Source organism: Epinephelus fuscoguttatus, linkage group LG14 (assembly GCF_011397635.1).
Source record: "Epinephelus fuscoguttatus linkage group LG14, E.fuscoguttatus.final_Chr_v1".
NCBI classification, from domain to species: Eukaryota; Metazoa; Chordata; class Actinopteri; order Perciformes; family Serranidae; genus Epinephelus; species Epinephelus fuscoguttatus.
The window spans coordinates 34,754,422-34,766,356 of record NC_064765.1 but is presented as its reverse complement, the minus strand read 5'-3'; the positions used below and the strand labels follow the sequence as shown (position 1 = coordinate 34,766,356).

The 11,935-nt window shown below is 37.5% G+C and overlaps 1 protein-coding gene across 1 annotated transcript; it reads left to right on the top strand.

Annotated features, from left to right (window-relative positions):
• The first annotated feature begins 1,811 nt into the window (after positions 1–1,811).
• On the top strand, positions 1,812–10,992 carry dnal1 (dynein, axonemal, light chain 1). The gene is made up of 8 exons (XM_049596341.1): positions 1,812–1,903; positions 2,403–2,441; positions 3,207–3,316; positions 5,396–5,451; positions 5,539–5,594; positions 5,803–5,929; positions 7,563–7,703; positions 9,751–10,992. The coding sequence occupies exons 1-8, from the start codon at positions 1,901–1,903 to the stop codon at positions 9,798–9,800; spliced, it is 582 nt and encodes a 193-aa protein (XP_049452298.1). The 5' UTR covers positions 1,812–1,900; the 3' UTR covers positions 9,801–10,992.
• The last annotated feature ends 943 nt before the right edge of the window (positions 10,993–11,935 follow it).

Below are 11,935 nucleotides of genomic sequence, written 5' to 3'. Positions count from 1 at the left end.
ATTATTTTAGGCATAATAAAAGCGAGTTGAGTAACCTCTGAGAAGCCTATCTAAATTTCTGTCTTTGAGAGGTATTATTGTGTAATATAACTGAATTTTCTATCCATACATATAAACTTTAAATATATTAAAATTATAAGGCATCTTTGAGTAAACTGGGAGTATCATTTAAGTAGCCTATCTCGTGGCCCGGGCGAGTGTCCTCTTTTTTGGAAATCAGAATATAGTTGGTCACCCTAAAGTAAGCTACATAGTGTGTGGTATTAGGAAGGTATCAACAAGAAACAAGGGTCAGAACAGTGAATGGAGGAGTCTTCTTTGATATTATCAAAGGGGAAGAAAAGTTGGGAACAACTTTCAGACAGCATGGTAGACTCAAGAATCATTGATTTCACTGATTATCAGGGATGCATTATGCTTATTATCAAAAGCCACAATTAAGCAGATGTTTAACGACGGCAACAGAACAGCTTAATCTCATTCAGTTGTGTAGTGTTCCTTAACATAGACATATGTACGCCTTATGAAATGACGCAATCCAGCACAACAGTGAAAACATCAGGTTAAAAATGACCACAGAATAAACACCTGCCTGATACAGTCTCAAACCTGAAACATCTAAGCTTTACAAATATGCCATTTATTATTTGGATTGTTGTCTTGTATTGCATTATACTGCTCTGGTGTTCACATGAGAATGGTTTATGATGCAGCTAGCTTCACGACTTGTCCACATTTGACCTTGTCTTGCGTAATTTCAGACAGTTCTGGTGTGTTATAAAATGTCTTCCTCCATTCATGAACATTTGGCACTGCTGGTGCCTGTTCCTCATAATGTGTTAAAATGCTGGTACTAAGAGAAAAATCTGTGTCTAAGTTAAATAATTTATTATTACCGTACATTACTGCCACCATTAGGCTACGCGTCCTGTATAGACACTTTTTATACAGTTGATTACAGTATTGTCACATTCACATCATCATACATCAAGGTGATATTGGAATACCAGTTAAAAAAATGAATGGAATCTCCAGAGTTGATTCAAGGTTAACGTCAAGGAGTACCAAGACCTGAGAACAGATTTTGATGCAATACCAAGGCTGTATCACTGGAGGGCGGTATTGCAATGCTGTACAGAGTATTAGCTGCAGTAAGCATACACACCTCAAATTCTTGTCTCTATGTACAGCAAAACTGGATCAGCATTGGTTTACATTGTGTTAAGATGTAAATTAGGTGCCATATTCAGTTTGCAGGTACAGAAGGTCAAGGTCGGTATCTGAGAGACCTTTCCTTTGCTTTAAAGTTGGCAAGTTTGCAGGAAAAGATCTGCAAGTTGTGAGGAGGCACAGTTCTCAGCAGTGTAAAACAACATAACAATACCTCAGAACAACCACAGCTACATTATGTTTCTTTGTGTTTTCATAGTCAGACACAGGCACACCTGGACTACTTTTTGCATCTGGGGCATCCTAATATTTTTGCCCTTTTCATCATCTTTTCCTTGCATAACATCCATATTCTGTCGCATGTGCCAAATCAGCTTGTATATCATCCAGTCTCTTAGGTGGGGCTCCACATTAGTGGGTTCATTTTTCATTTTCAGCCCTTCTCATCGAAAGTGTGATGCCATAGATCTAACTTTAATCCACCTCATTTATGAGTGAAAAAAAAAACAACTGAAAAATAAAATTGTGATACCAGGTGGGAATCTCTTACAGCAGGTATAGCCACTATCCACAGCAGAAATGACACAAGTATCCAGATGATGTCTTGCTCATCTGCAGTGAAATTTTGTTTTCTAAACTAGGTCAAACCCAGTTACAGTACACTGCGCAGGCGCAGCTTGTAGGCTGCCTGTCAGTGCCATAGCAACCAGAGCAGACATCAACCATCAACATGGTGAGTGTTTGTCCTCGCTTCGGTTTTTGGTTACTATTTCATGTTTCTGTAGCGACATTTTACGGCTCTAGCTGTTACAACCTTTCCGAACATGCAGTGCAGTCGTGTCTGAGAGCCAGCAGTTGACCTTACAAGCAACATTGTTGTCGCTGCTGGCTAATATGGGCTAACTTTAATTAGCTAGTTAGCTAACGCTAACCCGACATACCAATTAACCTCGCGTTAAAGAGCTGGCTAACAGCAACTCTGCCCTGTGTGCATGTTTGTTTCTGGGACTAGTTCGAATGGCTGCTCTCTCAGAATGAACTGTTCAGCTGCCAAAACCCCAAAATTAAAATTAAAATAAAGACAATGCTTATTCAGTGCGTACAGCTTAGAAGGAAGTGTGTTCCCTGTCATGTAGAACTGTTGATTGTCTACAGTAACGTTACCTGTCTGCTATTTTGTCATCACAATGTAATCTCTCTCTGTCTAATTGATTATCATGTAATGTCTCCAGGCCAAAGCAACGACTGTGAAAGAAGCACTGGCCAAATGGGTGAGTTGCATACATACACAGCTGAAAACCACCGGCAGTATAGGGACTGTTCCTTAATTGTGAAGGGGGGGCAAAAAGGTGACGCATGTCAGTTTTCAAGCACTGGGGAGGGACGTGTATTTTTCATTTTGGCAAAGAAGAGGGGCATACACATTTCAGTGGTTCTATTTTGTATTTATCTTATTGATTTTTCATCCTTTCTAAAAAAAATAAAAAAAAAAGTATCATGGCAAACTGTAAAAAGAGGCATTATTTTCAAATTTTTCAACCATTCTCATTAAATTTTCAAATTTCCGACATTTTATCGAAACCACTTTATTCTATGTCTAATTTAAAATGTGGCCCAAAATGAACCATTTACAGTAACTAACCAGCGTGCAAGACAAAAGTAAAAAAAAACAAAAAACAACAAGGCTTTTTTCAACTCCAGGATTTTTTCCTTAACTCTTAATGAAAGGGTACATTTTTAAAATCTAATTTATGATGGAGAGTTATGTATTTTCTGCCAGTCACTCAGGGAGGCTCAAGGAAAAAAATATGTAGTTTCGGGGAGGGTAAAAAAAAAAACAAAGTCACACCCCAGTCACACATCTCCTCTGTCCCATACCACTTAATCCTGTGTCACAGAATGATTTGTTTGTGTTTATTCAAGTATGTGGACTTTGTGATTGAAAGTCATTGTATAGTTGCATGATTGTAGCATAGTTACTGGATTGTCTTTGTATCTGTGTGTGTGTGTGTGTGTGTGTGTGTGTGTGTATACAGGAGGAGAAGTCAGGGGAGAAAGTGAGCGAGACTAAAGCCATAAAACTGTATGGTCAGGTTCCACCCATAGAGAAGATGGATGCCTCTCTCTCTACACTCACCAACTGCGAGTGAGTCCTGTAACCATACCATTGCTTATTCCAACAGAGAATACATAGGCTCATTAGGCTGATATATTTTGTTCTACAGTTAGGTACTAGCTCTTTGAAGGATCTCTTTCTTTCATCTTTTTCCCCTGTCTTTCTTTTTTATGCAGTTTCCATTCCCACTAAGAGTGAGATAAACCCATAGAAGCCTTTTTAATGTAACTGCATCTATTTGAAGGCATGTTAAAACTTGAGATTATTTTAGCTCCTTTATTAGATGTCTTTGGGCTCAAGTAGCTGCCCTGTTTAGAGGTTCATGTGTTTCCACTGATAAATATATTTTTTTATAACAGACACATGGGTGTCTTAATTAGACTCTACACATGCTCTTTGATCCACTGTAAAGCTATGAAGCACCATCTTGTAAAGCTACAAACTTGGGGCAATTTAGCCTAAGCAAAATCTACAGTAGGAATCTTCCAACATGCAGTAGGTACAGTATGGTGGTAGGCTAGCTGTTACAGATAACTATTTGGAACTGCATTATATTTTGGTGCAAAATGTTTGGAATTATTTGGTCAATTTTAGATGCACCATGGCAGTGAAGCCTTGAAGCTACTTTTTGTCCTGAAATGGCAGGAAAAGGTACCTGCAAGGCTGTATACAGTCTAGGGTTGTCACAGTACCAGAATTTTAGACTTCAACAGGAACTAGCTGTCTCTTGAAATAACGCAGCAAAAGAAAACAAACATCTTAGCCACACAAAATAAGATAGAAATAAAAATTAGAATTAGAATAGAATAAGAAGGACATTTTTTCTTTTTTCTTTTTTTTTAATAAACAACCTGCAGACAGTGCTATACAGATTAAGTCAATAAACACACGCCTCCAGTCATGTGGCGTCTTTGTTGCCCGAGGGAATACCGTAACAGCCATGAGGAGCAGTTCATTTTCTTTCCCCTTGTTTCATCTGTGCAGCTTTGGGATGAAAATCTGAGTGCAGATTTTCTTTTGATGCTTCATTACTTTGGATACTATTGAATGTGTAATTAACAGAGACCATATTGTTTTTAACACGCGCTATTGAAAAGTATCTAAGTGTCATTACTATGACAACCTTAGTACAGTCCCCAACAAGTTATGTTAAGGAGTAGGGAAGTGTAGCCTGAGAACAAACAATATCTTAGCAAGAAACTCCTGTGGATACGAATAGTACAAATATGCATAATAAATAGTTACAAACTGTTTTGTAATTGTTAGGATTTGGTTCAAATTTGTGAAAGTGTTTGTTAAGAACATTTATAAGGCAGTACACAAAGCACTAACCTCTCAGCACTGGAGAAGAGGCTGTTTTCCTGCTTCTAAGGAGATATGAACAATGGAGCTAAGGCTGGCAGAAAGGTCTCTGTGTAGTTTATCTTTAGACTGCACTTTCATTATGTTTTCTAACTCTGAGTATATTCCCCAGAAATATCCCTTTATTATGTTTTCTTTAGTTTCTGACTAAAGAAAACATGATAGACTGTATACATGATAAAACATCGGTACTTTTACTCGACAGAAATTCACACAGTCAGCAACAGCATAATCAACAGAATAAATCCACACATTTGAAGCTGTAGTATACTTTTATCAAAAATCCATCTCATGTACTACTATGTGGATGCAGTGACAGTTATAGCAAATATGACCTAAAGTTATTTTCCTAAAAGTTCCCAACTACAGCTTTAATGAGTGAAACCAAGTAAACTAAAATAACTTGATACAAATCAGATAACAGTGTGTGAGCGTACACTGTACAATGTAATGAGAAGTTATCATTCAGTACACTGCCTCTAACTTGCATAGCTGCTTATAAACATCAGTTAAGTATATGAATTGTTTGCTAACACTTTCATGGCTGAAAAAATATATTGATGTTTCCAAAAAATATATAAAACTGCAGTTGAGAGATAACTCTAAACAGGTCACTGGCTTCTCAGGGCATGAACAGATTATTCAATTGCAGATCGGTCAAGATTAGCTAACTGAGCAGGTAATGCAGTCATTTTATTTTGTCACCAGTGTTTTACCTCATATGTTATTGTTCTCTGTCCTGCACAGGAAGCTGTCTCTGTCCACAAACTGCATTGAAAAAATAACCAATCTCAATGGTCTGAGTGAGTATACAAAACCACACACAAACACACACTGTTCACGGATAGAACTGTGCTGTTGTAATGTGATGTTGTGTTGTGTTCTTCCAGAGAACTTGAGGATCTTGTCATTAGGGAGGAATAATATAAAGGCCCTCAATGGGCTGGTAAGTCATATATTAAACAGGATTACCATTAACTAATGTTTTTTTATCTTCCTTTTGTCCTTCCTTTTTATTTTTAGTCCTTTTCTTTCTTTCTCTACAGTCATTATACCTTTCTAACTTAGAGAAATTTCAGAAGTCATTACACATGCTAAATACATACTTTGAAGGTACATTATTTTGCATCATCTGCATGTGTGCGTGTTTGTAGGAGGCAGTAGGGGACACATTAGAAGAATTGTGGATCTCCTATAACTTAATAGAGAAACTGAAGGGAATTCAGTCCATGAAGAACCTGAGAGTCCTCTATATGTCCAACAACCTGGTCAAAGAATGGGGTAAGCTACATTCATCAATACATGCTGAAATTGAAATAAACATAGTTACTATGTTGTGTTTATTTGTGGTTCCATGAACATTTATGAGGCTAAGTGACCTGTTTCAAAAAAAAAAAACTCCTTGTGCCTGGCATATTTTGTTTTATTTAAGAGGATAAATATGTTGGCAGTGTTTTTTAAATCAGCTCTTCATGTCTGGTGGGGCGGAACATTGTCATTAGTTCTTAATTAGTCACACAATGGTAAATGGTAAAAACATTTAGAACTTTTAAGCAGAGGTCTTTCTAATAATTCATAATATTTATTTCAAAATATTTTTATTAGGGTTTCAAAAAGGAAAAAAACAAACAAAACAAAACAAGAAAAAAAGAAACGCCAGGGTGGGGCAGACAGATTCCACAGCGCCACACAGTATACATTAGTGTGCAGACCAAACAAAAGTAGACATGATCCTGAGGCGATTACAATTATAACACTCAACATCCATAGAGTCAGGTTTTATTTTTTAAAATTTTTATGTCAAGGGCTGAGTTAAAGCACAATGAGAGCTGATGTTTGGGTGTAATGAAAATGTGAAAGAAAGGATCGCTAGGTTTTATAAAAAATTTTTCTCTGAACCACTGGCAAAGAAGTGTAGCATCTATAATTTTAGGCAAAATATTATGTCTTGAAGCCACTGGTCTTAATTGATAATAAAAGAATAATAACAATTCATGTTTTTTAAAGTTAAAGGAATACTTCACCCCCCAAATGACCAATGCATATCAGTTACTCACCCCATTACCCCACTGCATTGAATTCATGAAGAAAGCGTTCTTTTTCTCGCATGCCTCCACAATGAAAAATGATTTCAAAAACTGAGAAAATTCTTGATTAATTGAAGTAAAGGGGTCCGTGTTTGACAACAGTAAAACAATATAAATACATCTGTTTACAAACCTATGCTTAGTACTTCCCAAACAGACAGCCCTTTCCAACGGGGCACTAAACTAAAAGTGAAACTTATTTATTCTCTCTTCAAAGCCAGACTCCATTGACAACAGTAATTTTATCTCACCGAACACAGGAGCTGCTGGTCTATCACCGCCTCTGTTGGTAGTTTGTTTGTTTTATCGTGTGACTTTGCTGAATAGAAGCTAACCCTTTAAAACACCAAAGTAACACAATAACACAAACAACCTAACTGATCAAAGCTGTGAAGACCAGCAGCTCCTGTGTTCTCTGAGATAAAATGATTGTTTTTGTCAATGGAGTCTGGCTCTGAAGAGAGCATAGGTATGTTTCACTTTACATTCAGTTCCCTGTCGAAAAGGGCTTGGGAAGTACTGAGCATTTGACTGGACAAATGAGACATTGATATGCTACAAAAGTAGTGTGAGAGCTTGTAAAGTGATGGTCTGATATAGTTTTGCAGTTGTTAAACACAATCCCCCTTTACTTCAGTTCATCAAAAATTTTCCCAGTTTTTGGATTCCTTGTTCACCGAGGTGAGTAACAGATATAAAGATGCTCATTTCTGGGGAGACGTATTCCTTTAATGTGCTGGTGTTTTGTTGGTATTGCAATCCTAAATGTTTCACTCTTTTAATTTTACTTTTAATTTGGAATATGATGTGTTGTCTGTGCTGTGTAGGAGAGTTTGTGAGGCTAGCTGATCTGCCATGCCTCGTAGACCTGGTGTTTGTTGGGAATCCTCTGGAGGAGAAGCACTCAGCTGAGGGAACCTGGATGGATGAAGCCTGTAAAAGACTACCCAATCTGAAGAAATTAGATGGTAAGAGTGTTTCAGCAGCAATGTGTGTCAGAACTACTACCGATGTTCTATAGTCCTATTGTCATCACTTCACAGTAAAAACACTACTGAGTTTAAAACAATGAGAAAACCTGAGATTCCAGTGTATGTTGGAAAAAAACAGGAAATGATAATGAGTAAATATTTACTTTGGTTTAAACAGAGCTGTTTCTTTCAAGGAAATATGCAAATTACATACAGTACAGGCCAAAAGTTTGGACACACCTTCTCATTCAATGCATTTTCTTTATTTTCATGACTATTTACATTGTAGATTCTCACTGAAGGCATCAAAACTATGAATGAACACATGTGGAGTTATGTACTTAACAAAAAAAGGTGAAATAACTGAAAACATGTTTTATATTCTAGTTTCTTCAAAATAGCCACCCTTTGCTCTGATTACTGCTTTGCACACTCTTGGCATTCTCTCCATGAGCTTCAAGAGGTAGTCACCTGAAATGGTTTCCACTTCACAGGTGTGCCTTATCAGGGTTAATTAGTGGAATTTCTTGCTTTATCAATGGGGTTGGGACCATCAGTTGTGTTGTGCAGAAGTCAGGTTAATACACAGCCGACAGCCCTATTGGACAACTGTTAAAATTCATATTATGGCAAGAACCAATCAGCTAACTAAAGAAAAACGAGTGGCCATCATTACTTTAAGAAATGAAGGTCAGTCAGTCCGGAAAATTGCAAAAACTTTAAATGTGTCCCCAAGTGGAGTCGCAAAAACCATCAAGCGCTACAACGAAACTGGCACACATGAGGACCGACCCAGGAAAGGAAGACCAAGAGTCACCTCTGCTTCTGAGGATAAGTTCATCCGAGTCACCAGCCTCAGAAATCACAAGTTAACAGCAGCTCAGATCAGAGACCAGATGAATGCCACACAGAGTTCTAGCAGCAGACCCATCTCTAGAACAACTGTTAAGAGGAGACTGCGTGAATCAGGCCTTCATGGTCAAATAGCTGCTAGGAAACCACTGCTAAGGAGAGGCAACAAGCAGAAGAGATTTGTTTGGGCCAAGAAACACAAGGAATGGACATTAGACCAGTGGAAATCTGTGCTTTGGTCTGATGAGTCCAAATTTGAGATCTTTGGTTCCAACCGCCGTGTCTTTGTGAGACGCAGAAAAGGTGAACGGATGGATTCCACATGCCTGGTTCCCACTGTGAAGCATGGAGGAGGAGGTGTGATGGTGTGGGGGTGTTTTGCTGGTGACACTGTTGGTGATTTATTCAAAATTGAAGGCACACTGAACCAGCATGGCTACCACAGCATCCTGCAGCAACATGCCATCCCATCCGGTTTGCGTTTAGTTGGACGATCATTTATTTTTCAACAGGACAATGACCCCAAACACACCTCCAGGCTGTGTAAGGGCTATTTGACCAAGAAGGAGAGTGATGGAGTGCTGCGGCAGATGACCTGGCCTCCACAGTCACCGGACCTGAACCCAGTCGAGATGGTCTGGGGTGAGCTGGACCGCAGAGTGAAGGCAAAGGGGCCAACAAGTGCTAAACACCTCTGGGAACTCCTTCAAGACTGTTGGAAAACCATTTCAGGTGACTACCTCTTGAAGCTCATGGAGAGAATGCCAAGAGTGTGCAAAGCAGTAATCAGAGCAAAGGGTGGCTATTTTGAAGAAACTAGAATATAAAACATGTTTTCAGTTATTTCACCTTTTTTTGTTAAGTACATAACTCCACATGTGTTCATTCATAGTTTTGATGCCTTCAGTGAGAATCTACAATGTAAATAGTCATGAAAATAAAGAAAACGCATTGAATGAGAAGGTGTGTCCAAACTTTTGGCCTGTACTGTATTTCTTCCCAGAAAACTAATAAGTGAGACACTAACTTGGCAAGAAACTCCTGTACAACTAATAAGGAGGACTGTCACTAAATTACAGACCCGTGAATGTTACAAAAAGCACTTGAAGGTCTGTGAAGTGGAAAGGAGAAACCATAAAAAAATTGCTTCTCTGAAGATATGATTGGAGATCTCTTTTTCTGTTGTTTCCAGGGACCCCAGTCATCAAACAGGAAGAGGATGAAGGAGATGGAGAGAGCTGAGATGCATAACTATCTGCAATACTACAATCCCCTTCTAAGAGTCTTCCCTTTTTTAAGTTTTGTATGGTTTGTCATGGGGCTTTCTTTATATACAGTGAATTTTACAACAGCATGGACTTTGCTGTAGATGGACAAGCACATGATACACAGACGTGTATATTTTAAAGTTAGAAAAGTCTGTTAAATTGTCAACACTGGAGTGGGCTCGGGACCAGAAGAGGTTTTGATGAGACTTCGTAAGTGGAAATAGATGATAAACACATTTCCTAATGCTGCAGCATGTTGATTTTTTACTGTCAAACTATGAAAGATATTGATACTAATATTATTGTTCTTATTAACTGAATTGTAAATGTGGGAACTGGTGGTACAGTACTATTTGTGGGCCAAAAACACTTACAAATTTGCAAAGTGTTTTCTAAATTTATATGCCTCTCTACGCTTCAAGAACTAAAGCACAGTGTTGCACACACACTAGTGAGCAGGGGCATTTGTGTGGACCAGACCTCTCCCACTATCCTCACCATGGAGAGACGGCCAAGTAGAGCTAAATATTAGCCTGATTATGTTTCATTTACATTACACTGTGAAACAATTAATGGTTAGAAAATGTTGCTTGGACTGATACATTTTAGAGTCAATCACAAATGAAAAATCCAGCAAATAGTTGCATCCTGCCATGGTACTTAGACAGCACACCGTTCTTCCTAGTTGTTATCAACATTTAGGAATATGTTGAAATCAGGGTCTATCACCATACTCTGACTTCTCAGGTAGTAAGCAGTAGTAGCATTAAAAAAAGGAGGAGGTTAGTATTTCCTATCCTTAATATGGAACATGAAGGGACCATCTCTATCTCCAGCTACACCACAGCAGCCTTTGGGCAGGACTGAAGAGTTAACAGAGCTGAGAGTGAAAACTTACATGACCAGAATACATCCACAGCTCGGTCTGACACTGTGTTTCATGTCATGTAATAGAATTTCTAAATTTCTTTTTAAAAGGCACAAACTAATCTACTGTATTTTACTGTCAGTTTTAGGTTCATTTTGGATCCATAGATTCCACATTGTTCTTGTTCTTGAAGATGTGATACCAAGGTTAATGCATGTACAGTAGTATGTCCTCTTTGATGACATCACATATTTTCTGTGTAAAAATGATTTTGTGTTTTAAATTATTTTAGGCATGTTTGTACCTACAATTGAGGTACTTGTGTTTTTTTTTTTAAATTATTTTGATATTTTAAATAAATACTATTAAAATATATCTGTTGGACCTTGTCACTTGGGATATAACATTAATCTTGGAAGTATATGACAATGTAATATAAATAATTTAGGAGTTGGACTAATGGATACAAACAGGAGTAACCTGTTTTTTTTTTTTATTCAAACCAAGATGATACTTTTATGACTGGCATATTTTTCCCACTAGTTGCTCCTTCTTCAGGGTCTTTGGTGGTCAAGATTTCTTAGTGACACGTGACTTTGATGTAACTAACTTACTGATTAAGCTACCTGCCTTTCATCAACAAGTCCTCCATTATTGGAAGTTAATAGAAAAGCATAACTTAACCCCCCACAAACACTCTCTATTTGGAATAATAGCAGTATATTAATTTAGAGAAACTCCTTTTATTACAAAGAATGGATGGAGAGGGGTATCTAGTCTGTTATTTATTCATTAGATAATCATGGTAACATTTTAAGATATAATACTTTTAAGGGAAAATACAATCTTGTTTGTACTGACAGGCAATATAACACAGTAATGATTCATTACTTCATTTATTACTTTTAAATGAGCTCAGTTCTCTGCCTTGGGTTTGGAATTTCATTGTATTCTATACAATGACAATAAAGGAATCTATCTATCTGTCTATCTATCTATCTATCTATCTATCTATCTATCTATTCAGTTAGAGGCATCTCAATTTATTTTACGCTTATCCCACAAGAGCCTTCAGTAGCTATAGTTGGATATAGTTTTTTTAGATAAAAAATAATTTCTTAATACATAATATCATAATAAATTCTTTAGGAATGTTCTCACTTCAGTTTGTTTTCCATCACCCGTGAAGCAAAGACATATTGTTCCAAGGATGCAGCCGTAATTTGACAGTTAAAATAACA

Excerpts from the sequence above, each read along its gene's own strand:
- dnal1 (XM_049596341.1), top strand. Across the intron at positions 5,595-5,802 it reads TAAAGGCCCTCAATGGGCTG|GAGGCAGTAGGGGACACATT; the intron begins GTAAGTCATATA and ends GCGTGTTTGTAG. Across the intron at positions 7,704-9,750 it reads CAATCTGAAGAAATTAGATG|GGACCCCAGTCATCAAACAG; the intron begins GTAAGAGTGTTT and ends TGTTGTTTCCAG.